This window comes from Rhineura floridana, chromosome 6 (genome assembly GCF_030035675.1).
Source record: "Rhineura floridana isolate rRhiFlo1 chromosome 6, rRhiFlo1.hap2, whole genome shotgun sequence".
Taxonomy (NCBI): Eukaryota; Metazoa; Chordata; class Lepidosauria; order Squamata; family Rhineuridae; genus Rhineura; species Rhineura floridana.
The window spans coordinates 27,109,421-27,137,164 of NC_084485.1; the positions used below are offsets into that span (position 1 = coordinate 27,109,421).

At 46.4% G+C, this 27,744-nt stretch overlaps 1 protein-coding gene across 2 annotated transcripts; it reads left to right on the forward strand.

Annotated features, from left to right (window-relative positions):
- Positions 1 to 27,744, forward strand: ZFP64 (ZFP64 zinc finger protein). 2 transcript variants are annotated; one of them, XM_061631244.1, is made up of 6 exons: positions 1 to 187; positions 4,369 to 4,608; positions 5,982 to 6,143; positions 18,828 to 18,890; positions 20,967 to 21,218; positions 24,543 to 27,744. In XM_061631244.1, the coding sequence occupies exons 1-6, from the start codon at positions 25 to 27 to the stop codon at positions 25,832 to 25,834; spliced, it is 2,172 nt and encodes a 723-aa protein (XP_061487228.1). In that variant the 5' UTR covers positions 1 to 24; the 3' UTR covers positions 25,835 to 27,744. The 2 variants fall into 2 exon arrangements, with proteins under 2 accessions (XP_061487228.1, XP_061487229.1); XM_061631245.1 differs by lacking the exons at positions 1 to 187; positions 4,369 to 4,608; positions 5,982 to 6,143 and adding an exon at positions 17,253 to 17,759 and having other exon boundaries at positions 24,543 to 27,728.

A 27,744-nucleotide genomic window follows, 5' to 3' on the forward strand; every position in this document is an offset into this window, starting at 1 on the left:
CACATCCGTCCCCGCCCTTTGCACATGGGGGGGGAGAGCAAGGAGAAAAAGCTATTCTATCTTCAAGCCTCCCCGTCTGTTTCTTTGTTGTGCAAAAGAGTGCCTGACGCAGCTCGGGCCCAACTTGCGGCGGCAGTGATGAACCCGAGCGCCGCGACCGGCCAGCCCTTCTCCAGCCCCGTGCAATGTAAGTGGCTGCGCGGCTTATCCGCGCTCCCGGGCCCGGGGAATGGAGCAGCTGCGAGGAGCCTGAGCTCGGGCGGGCCCCGAAACCTGAGTAGCGGAAGAAGAAGCAGCCGGCGCTCGCCCAGCCCGGGAATCTGGCTGCGAAGCGACAAGCGGGCCCGGGAACCTGCCTGGAAAGATCAGCTTCGCATTAGGGAGGACTGCGCAGCGGGTAGTGTTAGGAGAAGCCGGGGGAGGGCGCAGGCCCTGCCGGAGGTGAGGCCGGCTAGGTGCAGCTCCTGTAAGAGGGGCCGAGAAGGTTGGGGGTCAGTTGGTTTAGCATGTTCACTAAGCTAGGCGGACTTACTCCCTTTTCACTGCGCGTCGGAGTGCAGCTTCATTTTGCAAAGGATGAAGTATGCGCCGATGAAATGGGCCATTTTGGCCATAACTACAGCATGCACCAAGCCTACTGAACGCAAGTGTGCAAGCTGGTGAGGCCCTGGATGCCACCGGATTCCAGCACTTAATGCACCCTGTGCAAGGGGATTGGGGTTAGTTTACTCTTTAGCTCATTCTGCTTACAAAGAATGCAGAGGCCTGGAGCCTGGTTCTTGCATTTCATGCCCCCTAGGTTTCAGAGAAGATGATAGGGATGCATTTGTGTGCAAAGAAAAATGTCTTATTCCACCAGGTTAGGCTATCTAGCCTAGTATTGTCTACACTGACTGGCAGCAGCTTTGTAGGGGCTCAAACAGAGGTGTTTCCAATTGCCTCTGTGACCCACCTCCACTGCTAAACTATGGCCAACACACATAGCTCCATCTGTACTGTACATTTAAAGCTGTATTATATCTCTTTAAACAGGCATGGCTTCCTCCAAAGAATCCTGGGAATTGTAGTCTGTTCAGGGTGCTGAGAGTTGTTAGGAGACATTCCCTTCACAGCTACAACTTCCAGAGTTTCCTTGGAAGAGGGATTGACTATTAAACCAATCTGAGAACTATAGCTCTGGGGGAGAATGGGGTCTCCTTGAGCTCTCAACACTTTTAACAAACCACAGTTCCCTGGGTTATTTGGGAGAAGCTATGACTGTTTAAAGTTGTGTGATGCTGCTTTAAATGTACAGTACAGTGTAGATGGGGCCATAATCTTGTCTCAAGGAGCACTGAATGCACATCTTCACATGCTACATAATGGAATTGCTCAGTGCTATACGCATGCTGTGTAAAGCTTGTCCAGCAAGGTATAAGAATTTCAGTTTTTAAAAGGCTATCTTAAAAGGTTTTAAAAAAATGTTTTAAGAGATCTCACACAATGGATCTATTTGCACTATTGGAGTTTAAATACATTAAGCCTGCAATCCACTATATACTGTACACACTTACCTGTGCGTATAGTTTGACTCAGCGGGGCACTCTATTGAGTAAATGCATAGGGTGAAGTGAGCTGCCATCCTATGCATGGTTTTCTGGGAGTAAGCTTCATTGAACATAAAGAGCCAGAATAGTATAGAGCAGTGTTTCCCAAACTGTTTTTATTTTTTTTGTTGCTGGACTACACTTCCCATAATTCCTGACCATTGGCCATGCTGGCTGGGCTGATGGGAGTTGTAGTCCAGCAACAACAAAAATAAAAACAGTTTGGGAAACACTGCTATAGAGATTAAAATCTTGGACTACGGCTGTGTCACAAAGCTTACTGGGTGATCTTGTGCCCATCACAATCTCTCAGCCTAACCTACCTCACCAGGTTGTTGTGAGTGAAAATAAAAATGAGAGTGTCATGTATGCTGCCTTAAATTCCATGGAGGAAAGCCTGGATATAAATGTAATGGATTACATTCATAAGTGGGGTTTGCATCTGAGAAAACATGCCTAGGTCTGCATTGTTAGCAATTTTTATTAACTAGATAGGGATTGAAGGGAAGCCATGAACTGGCATTGTATATTTTGACTAGCCTTGTGCTTAAGCATTAAGGCTGGTAGCCATAGGCAACCAGGAATTGCATGAGGCGAGTGAGTAGGCTGGTAGAGGAAGATTAGTGTGCTGTGTAGATTGCTAGAGGAGGGAAACCCGCTTCTCCATGTCCAGCATAGAAGCACAACTCTCTCTCCCTTCTTTGGCAGCCCTCAGCAGAATAGAAAAACATGCCTGCTAGTAACTTTTGTGGGTTTATCTACAAGGCTGATTTAGGCAAAGAATTCGTTTAGCCACAACCTGGATCTCGTCATGTTTAAAAGCAAAACTAAAACCCTTGTTTATTTGGTTCAGGCATTACCCGATAATAGGTCATCGTACATAGGACACAATCCTGTGCCCATTTACCTAGAAGTAAGCCCTGCTGAATGCTATGGGACTTACTTCTGAGTAGACATGTATGGGATTGCGTTGTTAACTGCTCAAAGTGGATCTCCCCAGTTGCAGCATAGACTCTAGTGCCCTGGTATTCATGAGCTTCTAGATTAAAATCAAGATGAATTTATTTAACAATTTTGATCCATCCTTAGTTTCTGTGCACCCCTCAGGGTGGTGTACAGCAATGTATAATCACAGTACAACACATATAAATATTAAAATACAAAGAATGCAGTAATAAAAATGCATAAAATTCACAACAATTTTCCATAGCTATGTGCTAATGCACAACTTAAAAAAATCCATTTAAATGCAATAATGGCAGAGATCACAGGTAGAAATGACCTTAACAGGCAAAAGCCTGATGGGATTAAAAAAAAACAAATAAAACGAGGGGCTGTCCATGCTTCACAACAAGATATTCCATAATATACATGCAGCTACTGAAAAGGCCTTATCTCTCTCCCTTCCCCCTCCTCCCAATTTAACTTCAAGCAATCTGTAGCGGGGTGAAACCTGACTTATTAGCAACTTTCATGCATGTATATGTGTACTGTTATTTTGTAGCTCCAAATGGCAGAAATAAGGTCCATGATTACCAAGGACAGATAGCAATATGCTTTTACTGTCTTGTTAAAAAAAATAGTATGGGTTGCTACGTTTGTCATCCTTTGGGGTTGAGCTCCATTCCTAGGAACTCCAGGAGTTAAGTCTTGGAGCATGGAAACAAATGCCTTCTTTATGACAAGCAAATGTATCTTACCTAGTGCCAATGTATTTGCTTGGATGCTAAAGCAATGTGCAGTTCACGTCTTTTAAGCTGTTGATAACCTGTTGTAGGATAATGTTTTTCTGGTGTAGGCTAGAGCACACAATTTGATTTTTGAGCAAATGCTGTGGACACCACCCCCTCTGGTCACCTCTTTCCTCCTGGCCAGCTTTCCCAAGAGACAGAGAAAACATGCACATTTCACCTTTAGAATTTACTTACTTATTTATTGTATTTATATCCCACCTTGCTTCTGGGGAGCTCAAGGTGGGGTGCAAACATGGTTCTCCGTGTCCTAATTTTATCTTCACAGCAACCCTGTGAGGTAGGTTAGGCTGACAGACAGTGACTGGTCACCCAGTGAGCTTCATGGCTGAGCGAGGATTTGAACCCTGGTCTCCCAGGTCCCACTCTGACACACTAACCACTACACCACACTGGCTTGGAATCTGGGTTAAAGTCAGAACCTGCATAATTAATCTTGAAAAGTACATCAAGCTGAAAGAGGAAGTGGTAAAGAGTGTCACCCTTCCAGTTCTATATACTTTTCAAGGAAAAGACGGGTAACTACTCTCACCACCTCATGACCTTGACCTCAGAGGCTTCATGGGCACCAAGACACTACATTCAATCCCTGTTCTAGCATGTCATTAACAATTAACGCTATATATCAGAACGTCCTGAACCATTTCTCAATTGTTGGAAGAGTCCTTTGTTTCCAGTCGCTTGCAACCAATAGCCTTTGCGGCATAGAACTTTTCAGTTTCCATTCCTTTGGTAACAATGATGAAACTGAGGTTATCATACTTTGGACACGTAATGAGAAGACAGGATTCACTAGAAAAGACAATAATGCTGGGAAGAACAGAAGGGAGTAGAAAAAGAGGAAGGCCAAACGAGATGGATTGATTCCATAAAGGAAGCCACAGACCTGAACGATCTGAACAGTGTGGTCCATAACAGATGCTATTGGAGGTCGCTGATTCATAGGGTCGCCATAAGTCGTAATCGACTTGAAGGCACATAACAACAACTACTATATTCAGTGTGATGGATTTTTAAATTTTTTTTGGCAGTTCCAGGAGGCACCACTGTCCTAGTGGAGCTCGCTCCAGATATTCACATCTGTGGTCTGTGCAAGCAGCAGTTCAATAACCTAGATGCGTTTGTTGGTCACAAAAGAAGTGGCTGTCAACTGTCCGGAGCAACAACAGGGACCACCAGTACAGTACAGTTTGTGGCAGAAGAAACCGTGCCAGCAACCCAGACCCAAACCACGACAAGAACAATCACTTCAGAGACCCAAACCATCACAGGTATGTACTGAGGAAGGTTTGGAAGCGACTTCTAAATGGCCACAAAAAAAACCCTAGCATCATATGCCTGAGCAGTAGGAATGCCTTGGATAAGTGAGCATCTTATGTAGCTTAGTGGAAGGGTGTCTCCTTTGCACGCAGAAGGTCCCCAGTCCTGTCTTTGGCATGGCCACTGAAAAGAAATGCCTTCTGCTAAGCCCCCTGCCAGTCAGAGTAGAGAATATTGGCCTAGATCATTCCCAAACTTCCCACACACACACACAAACAACATGAAAATCGCTGAGGATCTTGATGGCTCACTTAATGATCCTTAATGAATGTTCTGCCTGTTGTAGGAACTGTAATGTGCTGGGCTGTATGATCTTTAATTGTATCTTCATTGCTTCTTTTATTATATATATATTGTATTATATTGCACTCCAATTTGAATTCAGTTTGAATTCATGTTTCTGAATATCAGTTGCTGGAAACGATGGGGGTGGGAGGGTGGGGAGAATGCTGTTGTGCGCAGGTCCTGCTTGTGGGCTTCCTATGTACATCTTGATGGCCACTTTAAGAACATGATGCTGGACTGTATGCACCATTCGCCTGGTCCAGTAGTCTCTTCTTATGAAATACAATGTAAGAAATGAAAGAAGCAATAAAACACAATTATAATCAATATATTTATTTAGTGTTCAACCACACACTTGTCTTAGTTCTGAAGTAGCCAAGGGATGAGTATCCTTTATTTCATTGCATAAATCATCTCACCAGTGATCTGCACTCTACAGCCTTCCCAGGTGCCTTGTGCTTCAATTAAGAAGAAAATATTATGAGATAACTCTACCCCTGGGCCTTTTTCAGGCGTGGGCAGCCAGGGAGGCTGCAGAGTGCTGAAGAAATGTTTACTTAGAAAGAAGGGGGGGTAACACTACCGCCAGCTACCTCACAGCAATAGGGTAAGCTCAAAACCCCACAACCGCAGAAATTTCTCAAGAAATGCTAAATGCCCTGAGAACGAAGGAGGAAAATGGAAGCCTTTTTCTTGGGAGAAGAAAACTTACGAGAAATTGGAGGACAGATTTTGGGACAGTGCTAATATCGTTGGCAGGCAAAGGTGTATTGAGAAACTCACAACACCATGGCCCATATAAGCAAAGTGGCACTGCTTCACATTACAGACTAGGATAGGAAGTAATGGGTAGACCAGTTATGGACCATCTAGCACTTCCCTCACTGGCTTTGTGGCTCTTCTCTCAGTGGCTAGGAAATCACTAAGAAAGAGAAAAGACTGCGTTATAGTCTCAAATTCGGGAGTAGATTTTTTGTAATTATTATATGTGGGCTTGCAGCACCCTGATGTTAAAATTGAGTCTTTTTGTGCTTTTCAGTTTCTGCACCGGAGTTTGTTTTTGAGCATGGCTACCAAACCTACCTACCTGGTGAGAGCAGCGAGCCTCAACCTGCTGCTGTTGTCACCACTCCACCAAAACCTCGTAGCAGAAAATCCACCACGTCAGTGGCGCAAAAGAAACTTAACTGCTGCTATCCAGGTAAAGTATATGCCTGTGGGTAGACAGTATGACAGTCTTGGGTTGATAGAAGCGCATGCTTCTGCTGTTTAGAACCATTGGTCCACAGGCTGTCGCTGGTTCACAGATTTTTCTTGCAATCCTGTTGCTTTTGGGTAGGAAAGGTTATACTCTCCTTCACAGGTGGAAAAGCAGTGGAGCGTGCTCTAAACCCCATAGCAGTTGGGGAGGATGGCTTTGTTGATACTGCTTTGTGGTGGGCTTTGAAAGCATCCTGTTCTTACAGTGAACAACTAGATGACTCTGGGAAACCCGCAAGCGGGACCTGAGCACGAGACCACTCTCCCTTCCTGTGGTTTCTGACTGTGGCAGAGCATAGCCATCATGGCTAGTAGCCATGGGGTCTCTCCCAGCCCAATCTGGAGATGTCAGGGATTAGACCTGGGGCCTTCTATATGCAAAGCAGGTACTCTGTCAGTGAGCTACAGCTTGTCCTCAAATAAATGAGGAAAACGAATGGTCGATTTAGTCCACTTTTATCTACTCTGACTGGCAACAGCTCTCCAAGGTTTCAGGCAGAAGTCTTTCCTCAGTATGATACTTGAGATCCTTAGCTCTGGGATGAAGAATCTGTGGCACTCATGATGTTGTTTGACTCCAGCTTCCATCAGCCACACCCCAGAGATGATAGGATCTGCAGTCCAGCAACATGTTAAGAGCCACAGATTCACCATCCCTGATTTCAGCTTCACAGAGCTACAGTTGTCAGAGTACTTGAACAGTCAGTCCCTTTGCCCAGTGAACTCTGAGAGGTTCTCTGGGCAAACTTATCTTTCCTAGGTTTCTTTGGGGAAGCCATGATGGTTTAAAGTAGAATAATAGTGGAATAAATGTACGGTGTGAATGTGGTTCCTTCTGTGTCATCTGAAATAGAGATGTGAAAGTCAGGGGGAGGGGGAGAGATGGAAAAATTGGGGAAACACCCAGTGGTCCATCTTTTCCTTAAGCTTTTTTGTTTTGTTTTTCTGAAAATTGCGTGGGGCGGGGAATGAAAGAGAAGCCATTCCCCTCCTCTGGATTTTTCAGTTTCTTTATGGGCCTTGCACCTCTAGTCCGAAGTTTATGGCAACACCATAAATCTCAAACAGCACTGATAATTCAGGCAAAACACCTGAGCTTGAAAGAAGTCAGTAGAGTAGTATAGTCAAATCGATAGAACATTGGACCTGGACCAGCAGCACATGGATTCAAATCCTTCTTTAGCTGTGAAACCGTCTGAGTAGACTTGAGCAAGTCCATTTTTTTCAGCCTTATCCACCTGTCCAGGAACTGAGTATGGCACAGGAGGGGGAGCACAGGCCCAGGGCTCCAGTGCAGCCCTTCAAGCCACTCTCTCTGTGCCTCTCCTTCTCCTTCTCCCCTTCTCTCCCTTGGACTTGTCCCCAGGCCACACCCCTCACTGGCCCTGCTTCACATCCCAAGTGATTTTGCCCAGCTGGGGTATGTCCTTCGACTCTGATAATGCTTCCTGCTTGCCTGGATGGAGGAGAGAGAGGCTGTGTGTGAGGCTGTGTAGAAACTACCCTGTTGTACAAAGGAAACAAAATTGCATTTGCCACCTGGCCCATCACTGCCATATGGTCCCCAGAAGGCTTCCCAGAAATTATGCAGCCCTTCGGTTGAACCTCCCCCAAATCCCTGGGGTAAGAACATAAGAAGAGCCTGCTGGATCAGGCCAGTGGCCCATCTAGTCCAGCATCCTGTTCTCGCAGTGGCCAACCAGGTGCCTGGGGGAAGCCTGCAAGCAGGACCCGAGTGCAAGAACACTCTCCCCTCTTGAGGCTTCCGGCAACTGGTTTTCAGAAGCATGCTGCCTCTGACTAGGGTGGCAGAGCACAGCCATCACGGCTAGTAGCCATTGATAGCCCTGTCCTCCATGAATTTGTCTAATCTTCTTTTAAAGCCATCCAAGCTGGTGGCCATTACTGCATCTTGTGGGAGCAAATTCCATAGTTTAACTATGCGCTGAGTAAAGAAGTACTTCCTTTTGTCTGTCCTGAATCTTCCAACATTCAGCTTCTTTGAATGTCCACGAGTTCTAGTATTATGAGAGAGGGAGAAGAACTTTTCTCTGTCCACTTTCTCAATGCCATGCATACTTTTATACACTTCTATCATGTCTCCTCTGACCCACCTTTTCTCTAAACTAAAAAGCCCCAAATGCTGCAACCTTTCCTCGTAAGGGAGTCGCTCCATCCCCTTGATCATTCTGGTTGCCCTCTTCTGAACCTTTTCCAACTCTATAATATCCTTTTTGAGATGAGGCAACCAGAACTGTACACAGTATTCCAAATGCGGCCGCACCATAGATTTATACAATGGCATTATGATATCGGCTGTTTTATTTTCAATACCTTTCCTAATTATCGCTAGCATGGAATTTGCCTTTTTCACAGCTGCCGCACACTGGGTCGACATTTTCATCATGCTGTCCACTACAACCCCGAGGTCTCTCTCCTGGTCGGTCACCGCCAGTTCAGACCCCATGAGCATATATGTGAAATTCAGATTTTTTGCTCCAATATGCATAATTTTACACTTGTTTATATTGAATTGCATTTGCCATTTTTCCGCCCATTCACTCAGTCTGGAGAGGTCTTTTTGGAGCTCTTCGCAATCCCTTTTTGTTTTAACAACCCTGAACAATTTAGTGTTGTCGGCAAACTTGGCCACTTCACTGCTCACTCCTAATTCTAGGTCATTAATGAACAAGTTGAAAAGTACAGGTCCCAATACCGATCCTTGAGGGACTCCACTTTCTACAGCCCTCCATTGGGAGAACTGTCCGTTGATTCCTACTCTCTGCTTTCTGCTTCTCAACCAATTCCTTATCCACAAGAGGGCCTCTCCTCTTATTCCATGACTGCTAAGCTTCCTCAGAAGCCTTTGGTGAGGTACCTTGTCAAACGCTTTTTGAAAATCTAAGTACACTATGTCCACTGGATCACCTCTATCTATATGCTTGTTGACACTCTCTAAGAATTCTAATAGGTTACTGAGACAGGACTTTCCCTTGCAGAAGCCATGCTGGCTCTGCTTCAGCAAGGCTTGTTCTTCTATGTGCTTAGTTAATCTAGCTTTAATAATACTTTCTACCAGTTTTCCAGGGACAGAAGTTAAGCTAACTGGCCTGTAATTTCCGGGATCCCCTCTGGATCCCTTTTTGAAGATTGGTGTTACATTTGCCACTTTCCAGGCCTCAGGCACGGAGGAGGACCCGAGGGACAAGTTACATATTTTAGTTAGCAGATTAGCCATTTCACATCTGAGTTCTTTGAGAACTCTCGGGTGGATGCCATCCGGGCCCGGTGATTTGTCAGTTTTTATATTGTCCATTAAGCCTAGAACTTCCTCTCTCGTTACCACTATTTGTCTCAGTTCCTCAGAATCCCTTCCTGCAAATGTTAGTTCAGGTTTAGGGATCTGCCCTATATCTTCCACTGTGAAGACAGATGCAAAGAATTCATTTAGCTTCTCTGCAATCTCCTTATCGTTCTTTAGTACACCTTTGACTCCCTTATCATCCAAGGGTCCAATCGCATCCCTAGATGGTCTCCTGCTTTGAATGTATTTATAGAATTTTTTGTGGTTGGTTTTTATGTTCTTAGCAATTTATTTATTTATTTAGTTTAATTTATATACCGCCCTAAGCCCAAAGGCTCTCTGGGCGGTGTACAAAAAGATAAAAACAAGCATAATATATAAATACAATAAATACAATAAATCAAGAGACAAAACAAACAAACAATAAAGAACCAAACAACATCCAAAATACAGAAATGCAGTTAAAATACACTTTAAAATGCCTGGGAGTATAAAAAGGTTTTCACCTGGCACCGAAAAGATAGTAGCGTCGGTGCCAGGCACACCTCATCGGGGAGACTATTCCACAGTTCGGGGGCCACCACTGAAAAGGCCCTGGTTCTAGTCATCACCCTCTGAGCTTCTCGATGGGATGGTACTCGGAGGAGGGCCTTAGATGTTGAGCGCAGTGTACGGGTAGGTTCATACTGGGAGAGGCGCTCCACCAGGTATTGCGGTCCCATGCCGTGTAGGGCTTTATAGGTCAAAACCAGCACTTTGAATCTAGCCCGGAAACAAATAGGAAGCCAGTGCAGACGGGCCAGAACAGGTGTTATATGAGCGGACCTTCTGGTCCGCGTCAACAATCTGGCCGCTGCATTCTGGACTAGCTGTAGTTTCCGAACAGTCTTCAAGGGCAGCCCAACGTAGAGCGCGTTGCAGTAGTCCAATCTAGAAGTTACCAGAGCATGAACAACTGAAGCGAGGTCGTCACTGTCCAGATAGGGACGTAGCTGGGCTACCAATCGAAGATGGTAAAAAGCATTCTGTGCCACCGAGGCCACCTGGGCCTCAAAAGACAAGGAAGGATCGAAAAGAACTCCCAAGCTACGAACCTGTTCCTTCAAGGGGAGTGTAACCCCATCAAGAACAGGATGAACATCCACCATCTGAGCAGAGAAGGCACTCACCAACAGCGTCTCAGTCTTGTCTGGATTGAGCTTCAGTCTGTTAGCTCCCATCCAGTCCATTATCGCGGCCAGGCAACGGTTTAGCACGTTAACAGCCTCACCTGAAGAGGATGAAAAGGAGAAATAGAGCTGCGTGTCATCAGCGTACTGATGACAATGCACCCCAAAACTCCTGATGACCGCACCCAGCAGCTTCATGTAGATGTTAAAAAGCATGGGGGACAGTACCGATCCCTGCGGGACTCCACAATGGAGAGTCCAGGGTATCGAGCAATGTTCCCCAAGCACTACCTTCTGGTGACGACCCACCAAGTAGGAGTGGAGCCACTGCCAAGCAGTACCCCCAACTCCCAACTCCGTGAGTCTTCCCAGCAGGATACCATGGTCGATGGTATCAAAAGCAGCTGAGAGATCAAGGAGAATCAACAGAGTCACACTCCCCCTGTCCCTCTCCCGACAAAGGTCATCATACAGGGCGACCAAGGCTGTTTCAGTGCCAAAACCGGGCCTAAAACCGGATTGAAATGGATCAAGATAATCAGTGTCATCCAAGAGCCCCTGGAGCTGGCCGGCAACCACCCTCAAATTCTTTTTTAGCATCCCTTATTGTCTTCTTGCATTTCTTTTCAGAGTTTGTGTTCCTTTTTATTTTCTTCATTCGGACAAGACTTCCATTTTCTGAAGGAAGACTTTTTGCCTCTAAGAGCTTCCTTGACTTTGCTTGTTAACCATGCTGGCATCTTCTTGGCCCTGGCGGTACCTTTTCTGATCTGCGGTATGCACTCCAGTTGAGCTTCTAATATAGTGTTTTTAAACAACTTCCAAGCATTTTCGAGTGATGTGACCCTCTGGACTTTGTTTTTCAGCTTTCTTTTTACCAATCCCCTCATTTTTGTGAAGTTTCCTCTTTTGAAGTCAAATGTGACCGTGTTGGATTTTCTTGGCAATTGGCCAGTTACATGTATGTTTAATTTAATAGCACTGTGGTCACTGCTCCCAATCGGTTCAACAACACTTACATCTCGCACCAGGTCCCGGTCCCCACTGAGGATTAAGTCCAGGGTTGCCGTCCCTCTGGTCGGTTCCATGACCAACTGGTCTAGGGAATAGTCATTTAGAATATCTATAAACTTTGCTTCTTTGTCATGACTGGAACACGTATGTGGCCAGTCTATGTCCGGGTATGTGAAGTCACCCATTACTACCACATTTCCTAGTTTGGATGCTTCCTCAATTTCATATCTCATCTCAAGGTCTCCCTGAGCATTTTGATCAGGGGGACGATAGATCGTTCCCAGTATTAAGTCCCTCCTGGGGCATGGTATCACCACCCACAACGATTCTGTGGAGGAGTCCGCCTCTTTTGGGGTTTCAAGCTTGCTGGATTCAATGCCTTCTTTCACGTATAGAGCAACTCTGCCACCAATACGTCCTGCCCTGTCCTTCCGATGTAGTTTATATCCAGGGATAACCGTATCCCACTGGTTTTCTCCATTCCACCAGGTCTCCGTTATGCTCACTATATCAATGCTCTCCTCTAAGACCAAGCACTCCAGTTCTCCCATCTTGGTTCGGAGGCTCCTAGCATTAGCGTACAGGCACTTGTAAGCAGTGTCTCTCTTCAAGTGTCTTTGGCACTTGTGGTTTGGCCCGTGGTAATTTTGCTCTTCTGAATTTATATCCTGTGCCCCTGCTCTCACAATGCCTACTTCTAGGCCTACCCCTTTTAAAATTTCATCATTTCTTTGGTTTTTACTCCAGGGGGAGGTTTATTCCGAACCGGACCTTCCTCAGCTCCTGTCGGGTTTCCCCCCTCAGTCAGTTTAAAAGCTGCTCTGCCACCTTTTTAATTTTAAGTGCCAGCAGTCTGGTTCCATTCTGGTTCAAGTGGAGCACGTCCCTTTTGTACAGGCCCGGCTTGTCCCAAAATGTTCCCCAGTGCCTAACAAATCCAAACCCTTCCACCCGACACCATCGTCTCATTATTATTATTATTATTATTATTATTATTATTATTATTATTTATTAAATTTATATACCGCCCGACTAGCAATAGCTCTCTGGGCGGTGAACATAAAATAGTATAAAAATACAATGAATAACAAAATAATATTAAAATACAATCAACAATACAATAAACATTATTAAAATTAGATCAATGTAACTTAAAATGCTTCAGAGAATAGGAAGGTTTTGACCTGGCGCCGGAAGGAAAGCAGAGTCGGCGCCAGGCGTACTTCCTCAGGGAGACTGTTCCATAGTTCGGGGGCCACCACTGAGAAGGCCCTAGATCTTGTCATCACCCTCCGGGCCTCCCTGTGAGTTGGAACCCGGAGGAGGGCCTTCGTAGCAGAACGTAGTGCACGGGCCGGTTCATATCGGAAGAGGCGTTCCGCAAGGTATCGTGGTCCCGCACCGTATAAGGCTTTATAGGTTAATACCAACACTTTGAATCTAGCCCGGAAACATATTGGCAACCAGTGCAAGCTGGCCAGAACAGGTGTTATATGCTCGGACCGCTTGGTCCTTGTCAGCAATCTGGCCGCCGCATTTTGCACTAGTTGTAGCTTCCGAACTGTCTTCAAAGGTAGCCCTACGTAAAGCGCATTACAGTAATCCAAACGTGAGGTTACCAGAGCATGTACCACTGATGTAAGGTCCTCTTTACTCAAATAGGGACGTAGCTGGGCTACCAACCGAAGTTGGTAAAACGCATTCCTAACCACCGAGGCTACTTGAGCCTCAAGTGAGAGGGAAGAGTCTAAAAAGACTCCCAGACTACGAACCCGGTCCTTTAGGGGGAGTGTAACCCCGTCCAGGACAGGGTATATATCCACCATCCGATCAGAGAACCCGTCCACCAACAGCATCTCAGTCTTGTCTGGATTGAGCTTCAGTTTGTTAACTCTCATCCAGTCCATTGTCGAGGCCAGGCAACGGTTCAGCAAATCGACAGCCTCACCTGAAGAAGATGAAAAGGAGAAGTAGAGCTGCGTGTCATCAGCATACTGATGACAACGCACTCCAAAACTCCTGATGACCTCTCCCAACGGCTTCATGTAGATATTAAAAAGCAGGGGGGACAAAACTGACCCCTGCGGGACCCCATATTGGAGAGCCCGCGGTGTCGAGCAATGTTCCCCAAGCACTACCTTCTGGAGACGACCCGCCAAGTAGGAGCGGAACCACTGCCAAGCAGTACCTCCAACTCCCAACTCCGCGAGCCTCTCCAGAAGGATACCATGGTCGATGGTATCAAAAGCCGCTGAGAGATCAAGGAGAATCAACAGAGTTACACTCCCTCTGTCTCTTTCCCGACATAGGTCATCGTACAGGGCGACCAAGGCTGTCTCAGTGCCAAAACCGGGCCTAAAACCCGATTGAAATGGATCTAGATAATCAGTTTCATCCAATAGCGCCTGGAGCTGGCCAGCAACCACCCGTTCCAAGACCTTGCCCAGGAATGGAACATTCGCCACTGGCCTGTAGCTGTTAAAATTGTCTGGGTCCAAGGAAGGCTTTTTCAGGAGTGGTCTCACCACTGCCTCTTTCAGACAGCCCGGGACCACTCCCTCTCGTAAAGAGGCATTTATCACTTCCTTGGCCCAGCTACCTGTTCCATTCCTGCTAGTTTTTATCAGCCAGGAGGGGCAAGGATCCAGTACCGAAGTGGTTGCACGTACCTGTCCAAGCACCTTGTCCACGTCCTCGAGTTGAACCAACTGAAGCTCATCCAACAAAACAGGACAAGACTGTGCTCCGGACACCTCACTAGGATCTACTGCTATAACTTGAGAGTCTAGGTCCCGGCGGATACATGAGATCTTATTCTGGAAGTGATCGGCAAACTGATTACAGCGGGCCTCCGATGATTCCACCCTGTCCGGAGGGTTTGAATGGAGAAGCCCCCGGACAACTCGAAAGAGCTCCGCTGGGCGGCAAAGAGATGATTTAATAGTGGCAGCAAAATGATGTTTTTTAGCTGCCTTCACTGCTCCTACATAGAGCTTAGTCGAAGCACTAACCAGCGCATAATTGTATCCGTCGGGAGTTCGTCTCCATTTCCGCTCAAGCCTCCTCCTATCTTGCTTCATCGCTCTCAGCTCCGGAGTATACCATGGAGCTGTATGAGCTCTACAAAGGAGAGGGCGTGCAGGAGCGATCGTGTTTACAGCCCGGGTCATCTCCGTATTCCACAGAGCGACCAGGGCTTCAGCAGGAGCGCCAGTCCTATCAGCCGGAAAATCCCCCAGAGCCCTTTGAAAACCTTCAGGATCCATTAGTCTCCGGGGGCGGACCATTTTAATAAGTCCCCCACCCTTGCAGAGGGAAGAGGTTACTGAAAGTCTAAACTTCAGCAAGCAGTGGTCTGTCCATGACAAAGGGAGTGTTGTAAAACTCCCCACATCCAGATCACTTTCCCCATGCTCAGTAGCAAAAACAAGGTCTAGAGTGTGCCCCGATACATGTGTTGGACCACTAACATATTGAGACAGCCCCATGGCTGTCATGGAAGCCATGAAGTCCTGAGCCGCGCCAGACAAAGTGGTCTCGGCATGAATGTTGAAATCCCCCAGTACTATTAGTCTGGGGGACCTCAACAATATATCCGAGACCACTTCCGCCAGCTCAGTTAGGGAAGCCATTGGGCAGCAAGGTGGGCGGTACACCAAAAGGATTCCCAGCCTGTCCCTCTGGCCCAACACAAGGTGTAAACACTCCAGGCCAGTAACTGAATGAACATGGTGCTTGGTGAGTGAGATGGAACTCTTATAGACGACAGCGACCCCACCTCCCCGACCCTCAGATCTACCATGATGCTGGACCAGGTACCCCGGTGGGCAGAGCTGAGAGAGACCAACCCCTCCCTGCTCACCCACCCATCCACGCATTGAGACTGCAAAGCTGTGCCTGTCTGGCTGGTCCTGCACGTGGAACCGGTAGCATTTCAGAGAAAGCCACCTTGGAGATCCTGGCTTTCAGCATCCTACCTAGCAACCTAAATTTTGCTTCCAGGACCTCACGGCTGCATTTCCCCATGTCGTTGGTGCCAACGTGCACCATGACCACTGACTCCTCCCCGGCACTGTCTACCAAACTATCTAAACGATGGGCGATATCTGCAACCTTCGCCCCAGGCAGGCAAAACACCTTGCGGTCTACACGCCCATGTCTATGTTCCTAATGATCGAATCACCCACTACAAGGATCCCTCCACTCCCTGGAGATATATCCTCGGCACGAGAGGATAGCTGCTCATCCCCCAAGGAATGGGTCCCTTCTAAGGGATCGTTTCCCTCTTCCTCAGCTGGATGCTCTCCTTCCCCGAGACCATCGTTCTCCATGATAGCAGGAGAGCTATCATCGTTGGAGTGGGACACAGCTATAACGTCCCTGAAGGTCTCCTCCACACACCTCTCTGCCTCTCTCCGCTTTTCCAGGTCTGCTACCTTGGCCTCAAGGAAATGAAGTCGTTCCCGGAGAGCCAGAAGCTCATTGCACCGAGAGCACACCCACGACTTCTGTCCAACAGGCGGTGCAAAACACTGGAAAGCCCCCACACCCCTGCTGGCTTCTTACCTGTATAGTTTTGTTTAAGGTTTATTACGTCAATGGGTTGGAGACTGCGGTTTAGTTGAGGTTAGGGAACAGACGGGCAGAGTGGGGGGCCCTGCTGCCGAACTCGCCCTGCTGCCGAACTCGCCCTGCTGCCGAACTCGCCCTGCTGCCGAACTCGCCCTGCTGCCGAACTCGCCCTGCTGCCGAACTCGCCCTGCTGCCGAACTCGCCCTGCTGCCGAACTCGCCCTGCTGCCGAACTCGCCCTGCTGCCGAACTCGCCCTGCTGCCGAACTCGCCCTGCTGCCGAACTCGCCCTGCTGCCGAACTCGCCCTGCTGCCGAACTCGCCCTGTCAGCTGGGGCTCTCTCTAGCTCGTGGAGCAGGCTCCCTCGCTAGGGTGCTCTGACTTTATATGTGTGGCTGGTTCCTCCCAGCTACTGCTGCCAGCCAGTGATGTGTTACTTGAGGCTGATGGCTCAACTATCAGCTGGGCCTTAACTCTTTAGGATTATCTCAGGCTTCCTTCCTTTGAAGGCAGGAAGGCAGGCTTCCTTCTTGAGCGAGGGGCGGGGCTGTTTAAGCTTTTGGCTGCTTTTAATCTAAGCAAGGGGCTGCGACTTCCAGGCAAGTCTTTTTTGTTTGTTGTTTTCCCACCTAGAACAGCCTGACCTTTCTTTAACCTAGGGAAACAGAGCTTGTGGTTGTGTTTCAGGAAGGCTGAAGCTGCCCTTTTTAGCAAGGACTGAGCTGACTCTCTCCCTGTATGTATCAGTGGAGTTTCCTTTTTCCCCTTCTCTCCGACTGGAATTTAGCCTTCTTTACAGTGTCCCCTGAAGCTTTCCTGCTAGGGTGGTGTTGAAAACTAGCTTTCTATAGGCTTCCTTCTCCTAGGTTCTGTCTCCTAAGATATAGGTTCTTTCAGGATTTGGCTCCTAGCTCAGGGTGACCTTGGGCTGCCCTTATTACTTATTGCTCTGAGCTGTTTTACTTCAATTAAATAATGGAATAAATGGGAGCTACTTACCCTCTTTTCGCTCTGCTGCTTAACTCACCTTGATGTTTCGTCAGCTGTGGCCTTGATGCTTCATCAGCTGGGGCTCTCTCTAGCTCGTGGAGCCGGCATCCATTGGGGACCCAAGATCCTGCTTCCCAGTATCCAGTGAAGTAGCCATTTGCCTGAAATGCGGAAGGGCTTCTGCATTTTTTGTTGCCATGGCAATTATGGACCGTGCTAACATTAGGGAGCAACATGGCCATGTGGTCTCCTGGCCCCACCCCAACAAGAAACTGTGAATAAGGCTTGCCTGGAGGTATTTAAAGGTAGGCAAGCCAAGTTCAGAGAGGGCTCTGTGGCTCCTAATATGCTTAGAAGTTTGGAAGAGGAATCAGGAACAAGGTTAATCAAGTCCCTTCTTTGTAAGAGCCGAGACCCAGGTCTAGTTCATCTATTCCTGTTGAGAGCCAACAGGAATCTTGACCTCCCCGAATGAGAGATGGAAAAGTGATTGAAAGAGGAGAGCCAGGTAAGAGCTGGGAGGGAAGGCTTCCATTCAGTGCATGCCAGTTAATTGTGACAAGTTTCTGTGGAATCTCCTTTGGGAAGAGTGACTCTTCCTCTATTCCCCCCCCCCCCAGATTTGTATATCACCATTTTATTTTTGTGTTCATTTTTTCTCCTGTTTGGTGTCATGGTGTTAAATTAGGCCTGCTTATCTGATTTGTTTTATAGATTGTTTTCTCTGTTTATTGATGTCATGATTATTATTTTTTGGTAATGTGGGTTGTATCCGACTGTTTAACTCTGAGGAGATCCAATGAAATTAATGGACCAAAGCTAGTCATGTTTATTCATTTCAGCAGGCCTGCCATGAGTAGGACTAGCATTGGAGAGAAGACTAAGGATTGTATGCAACATAATGCTGAGCCACTGGTTCTGTCAGCACAAGGATTTCTCCTTTTTTAATGGAATGTTCTCTTCCTCTCCCCATCCCCTGCACCCTCTAACTTTGTTCTAGGGGTTCTTCCAACTTTCCAGAGCAGATATGGGGATGTGATACACATGGGTGGGGAGGGAGAAAGTCCGGTTGTGCTGGTGCGAATCCTTGTGCTGGCACAATTAATTCATTGAATACGGCCCTATTTTTTTTTTATTGTTATATTATTCACTTTTGGCACTTTGACATTTGCTTTCTGTAGCTTTTTGAGATTTCCATTAGATGGTTTTTGAGCCTGTTTTGTATTACAGTATTGATCTTTTTGGTGGTCTTATTGATATCTTACTGCTATCTTGTGTTCTGTAATTTTTAATAAGATTTATGTTTAAGGTCTCTTTGAGGTCATCTGTGATTAATAAACCAGTGTGATTTAGTGGTCATAGTGCTGCACTAGGCCCAGGGAGACTCAGGTTCATATCCCCAGTCATGAAACTCTGGGTGACCTTTGGCCAGTCACCATCTCTACGTCTAACATACCTTAAGTTATTGTGACGAGAGGGGACATCATGTGCGCTGCCTTGGGATCCTTGAAGGAAGTGCAGGATTAAAAAAAAAAAGAGTAAATATACAATAGTTTGCCGCCTTCTCTACCCCCAGGCTGCCAATTCAAGACATCTTATGGCATGAAAGACATGGAACGGCATTTAAGAACGCACACAGGTAAATGATCCAAAGTTATATAGCCCCTATTTGGCTCTTTTCAGCTGGTCTCCTGGGACCTGGGGACCTTTCCAAGAGGACATCCCCTAAGAAATGGGAGAGGGGCCATAGCAACTGCTGGATGAGAGACAGCTCCCCATGCTCCTCTGACAGTGGGCAGGCTCCTTCCTGGTTTGCTGCAAAGTGCTGTAGTTATTTGAGGAAGAGCTAATGGAGATATTGTTTATTTATTTATTAAATTTATGCCTTGCCCTTCCTCCCAGTAGGAGCTCAGGGCAGCAAGCAAAAGATATTAGGAGAAAAGGTTTTTTCAAATGAAAAATTGTAAGTTTTAAAACGTTTTATGGAATTTTAACAGATAATTGTAAGCACTATAACAGACACAAACACACCCAACAAAACATTGTGCATTGGCTGGTTCCTGTGACGCATTTATCCAATCTCCAGGCTACAAGTACACAGATCGAAACTGCCTTAGACAGAGTCAGACAAACTGGTGCAGTAGCCAACCTTTTTAAGGCCTTTGAGCACCACCCCGTCTGGTCACTTATCTCCTCACACCGACAGGGAGGAAGAAAGCACCATGTCTCATCCTTCGCTTTTCCAAGGGACAATTCAGATGCAGTGAAATTATTTTGAGCCTTGAAGAGCATAAATTGCTGAAAGAGGAAGTGGGAAAGAGTGTCACCCTTCCCACTTCCTCCTTCAGCTCTATGTACTTTTCAAGGGAAGAAAAGGTAACCATCCTAACCACCTCATGACCAAAAGGGCAGTGAGTGGAGGGCCTCAGGCTTTTGGGCTCCAGGGGAAGACCTCAGGGTTGTCACTGTGCCCACGGGTACTCAGCCTCAGGAAGAGGTATTTCCCAGACCTGCTGCATCTGATTCTTTTAACTGGAGATGCCAGGGGTTGAACCTGGGACCTTCTGTTTGCAAATAATGTGCCTTATTCCCCCCTCTTGATCTAAACAATACGGATTAACTCTCTGTTAGAAAAAGTAAATATCCTATAAGCAGCCTTTCACAACCTTTGGATCCCCAGATGTTGCTGTACTACATCTCCCAGCCAGCATGGCCAATAGTCAGGAATTATGGGAACTGTAGTCCAGCAACATCTGGGGATTCAAAAGTTGGGAAAGACTGTCCTATAGTATGTGAAGGGTAAAGAAGCTTCTTTTTGGGACTATGGAATTCTGTCTGTCTGAGAAAGAGAGAGAGGGAGATATTTCTCATACCGCAAGTCTTCCCATGTTCCTGCTTATGTAGCCAAGACCACACTACCCATGCATGAGAGGGAAATCTGCAGACTTGAAGTAACCCTGAGGTTTGCAGATGCTCAAAAAATCTTCAGAGGAAAATAAACCTAAAGGTGGGGGTGAGATGGGGCTGCTCCATAAGTACTCAATAGCACTGAGAGAGAGAGAGAACTGACAATCATGTGGGAGGAGGAATGGAATGGAATGGCTGGAAAGGGAGGAGGGAGACATATATGGAGAAGGGTAGAAAGAGGCATCTCACTGTTATTTGTTGGTTCACTGTGACTTCTTGGTTCGTGCTGAGAAGCTGTTTTAATATGTCCCAGGGATGGAAGTGAGACTTTCCCATAGACATCAATGGAGAAATCATAGCTGGGATTAAGCACGTTTGTGCCCATCTCACCCAACCCCCCCCCCATAAAAAAAACAAAATGGAGAGAAAATGATCCACCAAAACCAGGTAGTGACCATGTTCAGTGGCATAGAATGTTAAGTGACTATTGGGGTGGAAGATGGAAAATGGTGGGTGGGACGAATGGAATGGGGTTCCCGGAGGGGCATTCCACACTGCAACATTTTGTTTCCGATCCCACTTGTAAAATAAATATACTGCAACTAGATGCACTTTCAGAGTTATGTAAGCAATATCTGGATACATCCTCAGTTTGCTAGAAGACAAGCAAACAGCATGGAAGAAATCTCCCAAGTGTAAGCGTGTTTCAGTAGGTGGAAGGAAAAGCTTCTTACAGTCAGGATCTCTTTGTTCTGTATAGTACAACTTGCCTCAACCCTGCCGCACCTACGGTTTTTGTGTTTTTTAGGTGACAAGCCCCATAAATGCGAAGTTTGCGGTAAGAGCTTCAGTCGCAAAGACAAGCTGAAAATGCACATGCGATCCCACAGTGGAGTGAAACCTTACAAGTGTAAACAGTGTGACTATGCGGCTGCCGAAAGCAGCAGCCTGAACAAGCACCAGCGCATCCATTCAAATGAGCGCCCTTTTAAATGCCAGATCTGCCCTTATGCAAGTCGAAACTCCAGCCAGCTCACCGTACATCTCAGGTCTCATACAGGTAATTCGGGGGGTGGGAGGGTTTCCCATGGGTTGGCTCCAGTTAGGATAGGGGAACAGATACTCTAAAATTATTGTAGAAAGGGAAAAGACACCAGCTTGTTGCGGAGTGCTTTGCAAGGAGATTTGCAAGATCCGATGATCAGCAGGTCTTGTGAAGTCCTGTGCAGAGAGGTTTGCAAGTACTGCCAGTCAGCTGATCAGCAGTGCCTGGAAACCTCATTTCAGCTGTCTTTATCTGCTGTGTATAAATATGACGCCAGATGGATGGCAGGTGGATGTGGCTTGGCTGAAATGCTTGGCAAGAGGCTCCCTAACAAGTTGATACGCGTATATAAGTCTGGTAGTGGATTCATTGGGGAAAAAACTATTAGAACCTTGCGTGGGTCACATTAGATCTTGCAAGAGTTGAGCTGCTTGGAAATGGCTATAAGCATCTCACAACTTGAGGATTTCACCAAACATTGCTCATGTCATCTCCAGATGTTTTTCCCACCCGTTATGACTGGAAGCACTAAAAAACAGGGCGAAGCCAGCCATACTCTAATCTGGAGGATCTCCAGCTCAGGGTCTCCAGGGCCAGTGACTTGAGCTGGAGGCTGACAGGTAGCAAGCAAAAGGCCCTGATCTGTTGGCCTGGCATAGTCAGAAGGCCAGAATATTAATCTTTATACCAGGCCATGCCAATCCACAGGCTTCATGTTGCTTGGCAGTCACAGGGATTGATGTTGCACACCTTCTATGCCTAAAGAGTACTCTCCTGATACATTGGGATTCTTGGCATGTGAAGCTCTGCCCTTTCACACAGCTGTGCTTCTTGCTAGAATCTCCAAAGTAAAGATTTTCCTTGCCTCTCTGCCTGGACTCGGATCCTGTAGACCTTTCGCTCAGCCATTCAGTCCTCTCTCAATTTCTATGAAACTTCTTGCATCAATAATTTATCTTTTACAAATGAAGCTCTGCAAAAAATAACAATAATAAATTATGCTTCCTTTGCCAAAGTCAAATACTAAAGGGACAATGGAGGGGAGCAACAGTCAGCGACACAGATCAATCTCTGGATTAGAACATTAAATTTACCACCAGCATTTAGCCCCTGCAGCTCTCTTTAGTACAGTTTGGCATCCGAATATGGGGCCGTTGGATCATGCACTGCACTAGGCTTTCATCAGGAAAATAGGTAAAAATCCAATAACTGACTTTTGCAATTCACCCAATGGTATACGCAGCTGGAAGGGCCAGCCTGTAAAATAAACTGAACTGGCAGGCTGTGTGTCTTCATTAATAAAATGTGTATAATAAACATTTTACACCACGGGTCTCAATTATTAAGTAGACTCATGGATTAGCACAGTATGCCACATCGCAGTTTGAAAAATCTTCGGCTAGATCAGTGAAATATGTAGCCGGGTAAGCAACTTGAACATACATTTTTTACAATCTTCCATTTATGAAGATCTATAAAATATTAACTGGTAAAGTAAATTAAGCCATATGCGTTGTGATTATTAAAGAACTGCAACATTCACTGAACTAAGGACCTCCCTACATTTTATGTCTGTCTTAAACGGCACCCCTGTAGCTCATTCCCTAGCTTTTGTGTGCGTGAGAGAGAGAGAGACGTGGAATAACAAAGGAACGTCATGCTGTTCAAGTGGCTGAGAGCAGCAATAAGTCAGCAGTGCTGCTTTGTAAGGTGGTATTAGCAATAATTGGCTATTCCTACCAAAATGAAAACCCCACCATTAATATTGTTAAAGGTATCAATGCTGTGCATGTTTGCACGATATTGCTCTGTTGATTAGGCAGGTTCTACCAGCTATAGGCGCAACTGTACAAAAGCTAATGCATGTTTTTCAATATAATTCTTGCAAATTATGCAGAGGTCTGTCTTTGCTCCAGTATTCTCCTCCATATACTTCTTTTTCAATGCATTTTGCTATCTTTCTTTATTTTTAATGTATGCTTTGGTTTTTAAATATATATATATATATAACAAGCAACTGCAGGAAAGCTGTTTGGGGATATGAGAAGAGAAGGGGGGAAATATGCCTTTTCCTGAAATATTCTGTACATTTCAGAACGCAGATATCCCTCTTCCCTCCCCTTCACATTGCGCATGTAGGAAGTGCTCGTTTGTGTTTGATTTTAAAGTGGTGAGTTTTTGCAGTTTAGGCTGTGCACAGGTTCCATTCTCCCACCACCATCAAAAGAACCCACCCTAATTGTGAAAGAGATGGGGTGGGGCAGTGAAACCTTATGGTGCTTGCAGCAGTTTCTACAAACTGGGGAAATGGACATTAAAATGACTGATTGGTTCTAAGCCCTGGGCTCCTTCTAGGAGGAAGGGTGGGATATAAATTTAATAAATAAATTAGGGTGACTAATCAGGAAAGGAATCTTGGGGGGTGTGGTGGATTGCTTGTTGAAAACAAAAGAGTATGCAGCAGCTGTGAGAAAAGGCAAATTCTGTGTTGGGGATAAGAAAGGAATTGAAAATAAAAATGACGATATCATAATGCCATTATACAATTCTATGGTGTGACCCCCTGTGGAATACTGTGTACAGTTCTTGCCACTGCACCTCAAAAAGGGTATTGAAGAGCTAAAAAATGTAGCAGAAAAGGGCAACCAAGGTGATCAAGGATCTGGACAAACTCCCCTATGAGGAGAGATCACAACATCTGGAGCTTTACTTAAAAATAAAGGCTATCAAGGGCTACTAGCCGTGACAGCTATGTTCTGCCTCCACAGTCGGAAGCAACGATACCAGTTTCTAGAAACTGTAGGAGGGGGCAAGTGCTCTTGCACTCATGTCCTGCTTGCAGGTTTCTCATAGGCATCTGGTTGGTCACCATGAGAAAAGGATGCTGGACTAGTTGGGACACTGGCCTGATCCAGCAGAGCTTATATTCTCCTGTCTGGGGTTAGAGCAGTGATTCTCAAATGGTGCGCCCAGGCACACTGGTGCGCCCTAAGAGATGGCTAGGTGTGCCTTAAATATTATGGAAGTATATTTTAAAAATGAGAAGAAACCCATTTGTATAGAGTAAGTAATAGTTTTCTATAGTTTGTTATTTTTATTCATAGTTTAAAATATATTAATATATTTTTAATTTTGTACACGAAGTGCACCAGAAAATTTTTATATGTTTTACAGTGCGCCGCGAACCAAAAAAGTTTGAGAACCACTGGGTTAGAGAGATCCCTAAGGGGTTGTGGTGCCAGCCTACCCAGACTGGCCTTTGTGGAAGGAAGGGAGCAAAAGGTTCTTTACCTTCCTCCCATTCCAGCCCCTAATTCAAAATTATTTTCTTGTGTACAGGAGATGCTCCCTTCCAATGTCGCCTTTGCAGTGCCAAGTTTAAAATCAACTCAGATTTGAAGAGGCACATGCGAGTGCACACTGGGGAGAAGCCCTACAAATGTGAATTCTGCGACGTGCGTTGCGCCATGAAGGGCAACTTGAAGTCGCACATCCGCATCAAGCATAGTATGGAAAATGCCTTCAGATGCCTGGAGTGCGAGTTCCAGTGTGGGAACAAGACGAGCCTCCGGCAGCACTTGCGTACTCACCAGCCCGAGCAGCCAGTGAAATGCTCAGAGTGCAACTATTCGTGTTCCAACAAGGCAACCCTCAAGGTGCACGAGAGGATCCACTTTAAGGATCGGCCTTTCAAGTGCGAGTTCTGCACCTTTGATACCAAGCAACGGAGCAACCTCACCACGCACATGAAAAAAGTGCACGGGGACAAGGTCAAGGTCAAGAAGAAAGCCACCGAGAAGATGGAAGGAGACCGGCCAAAGGAAGGCGGCTCCAGGCAAGTCGCCAAACTGGAGGCCAAGAAGGCCTTCAAGTGTGATCTCTGTGAGGCCTCGTTTGTCCGAGAGGATTCCCTGAGGAGCCATAAGAGGCAGCATGTTGAGTATAATGGGGTGAAAAATACCAAGCTGGCTGTTTTGCAGTTCCAAGTGGACCCCACTAGGCAGGCTGGCACACCTATTACAGTCAGTCATCTCCAAGTGCCACTGCAGGCTTCATCTTACGGTGAAGGGCAGGTCAAGATAATTGTCGGACACCAAATGCCTCAGGCTGGCGGCCTGGTGCAAGCGGCTTCCGTAAACATTGTTCCTCCAACCTTAATAAGCCAGAACCAAGACGATCTGTCTGGCAATGGCCAGTTGCAAATACTACAGCAGGTGAGTTTGCTTGCTCCTCCTCTTCCCTCAGGGTCTCAGGCAGACAGCATTTCGGTAGGCCAGCCTGCGGTGCTCCTCACAACCCACAATCAAGCTGAGGGAAGCTCCCCAAACCAGACTCTAATTCCTGCCATTCCAGTGGGCAGCCACGAAGTCTCGGCTGGCCAGGCTTTCATCAATGGTGCCGGGATCAGCTGCTCGGATTTGGAAGGACTCAATGCTTTGATTCAAGAAGGGGCAGGGGAAGTCACAGTGGTGAGTGACGAGGACCAGAGTGTCACTGTGTCGACTTCGGTGCCCCCTCCACCCATCTTTTCTTCCCCTTCTCACCCCGATGTGCCGAAGCAACCCTACTCCGTTATCCAAAGTGGAGCTCATGCAAGTTTGCTGTGTCCAGCAGACTCTATACCGGATTAATCCAGAAAAAGCTATTTGTTTCCGCACTTCAAATTCAGCTCTGGAATATGTTCCAGATTAGGCTGACAAGTGTAGCAGGTGAAGCAATCCCAGTTGCCATAATGCAAGTTCATTTCTATGCTCCAGGGGTAGCCAACATTGTGCCCTCCAGCTGTTGTTGGGCTACAGCCCCCATCATCCATGACCGTGGGCCATGCTAGCTGGGACTGATGGGGACTATAGTCCAACAACAGCTGCTGTGTTGGCTACACCTGCAGTCCATGCCTTATTGGAAATAGGCTCCTCCTCATAGAGCATAACATGCATGTGTACCAAGTCCAGTGATAATTATGCTTTTGAGGCCAGACAGTCAGTAGAGCGTGAGATGCTATACATGAGTGCCATTTTTGGTCTGTAGGCTCATTACACATGGGGCTCTTCTGCTACCCTTTCCTGCTCTAGACCCCTTGTTTGGTCTGTGACAATATTTCATAGCCACTAGGCGGTAAATGTTGTCTCTTCTGCACTTCGTGCCCAGTTTGAAAGTTACAGCCTCAAAAGACGTATCCTACGGAAGAGGTTACATGGAAAACACCTTCAAGCTTTTACATGAGTTCTAGCCATGATGTACATTATCTAATGAGTTCCAAGGAAGAGCATTTTGGTTTTTTCTTCCTTTCTCCTGCATTGGCTTTCATTTTCCAGAGTTTCCAAATCATGTTGAAAGTAATTATTAATCTATTTTGAAATAATGGCATGACCTTAGATTATAATCCTGTGCCGGATTGTACTGCGCTGTAATCCTGTACTAGGCTGAGCAGAGACTTCAATAAAATGAAATAAAGAGTAGCTGGATAAGTATAAGGTTGTTAGGGTCCTAAAAGTGGGTTTGAAGGAGTGGGTTTTGCTCCTGCATCTTTGACATGCAGTAATTAAGCTGAGAATGGAAATAAACAGAGGAGGCTGGTCCATTAGGGTAAATATTTATTTATTTATTTATTATAGTTGTGTACCACCCCATAGCCGAAGCTCTCTGGGCGGTTTACAGTAACGAAAAACAAATACAATTTAAAATACATCTTTTAAAAAACAATTTAAAACACTATTTAAAAATTTAAAACAATATAAACACATGCTAAAATGCCCAGGAGAAGAGGAAAGTCTTGACCTGGCGCGGAAAAGATAACAGTGTTGGCGCCAGGCGCACCTCGCCACACAGATCATTCCATAATTTGGGGGCCACCACTAAGAAGGCCCTCTCCCTTGTTGCCATTCTCTGAGCTTCCCTTGGAGTAGGCACCCAGAGGAGGGCCTTTGATCTTGAACGTAGTGTACGGGTGGGTTCGTATGGGGAGAAGCGTTCCATCAGGTATTGTGGTCCCAAGCCGTGTAAGGCTTTATAGGTCAAAACCAGCACCTTGAATCGAGCTCGGAAACATAAATGGAGCACTGTCCCACCAACTTTGGTCTGCAGTCAGCCAGCCCCTGCCTTCTTACCTGCATCCAGTCCAGGGTGTGGCACTTGCTGTCAGCTTCCTGGAGGCTGGTCCATTAGGACAAATGGGCACCACCTTTCACCTTTAATCTACTCTCCTGCCTGTCATTTTACATAAACGTAGCCCAGGAGTGGCACTGCCAGTCAGCTTCCTTCTCCCTTAGTCTCATTGTGTCCGTCATAGAACTCAGGAGGGGGGAGAACGGGGGCAAAACTAGCATTAGTTGGCTTTGGCTCCATCTACGGTTGGCTCCATCTGCTGTTGGCCTCTCTGCCCTATCAGTCCCTATGGGCACCAGCCTCTACTGCAAATAAGCAGTAAGAAAAACCTCCCTTGGTCCTGTTGAAAGTATAGGAGTAGGCAGGGCTGTGGAGTCGATACTCCAGACCTTTGACTCCGACTCCTCTATTTTTCTACTGTTCGACTCCGACTTCT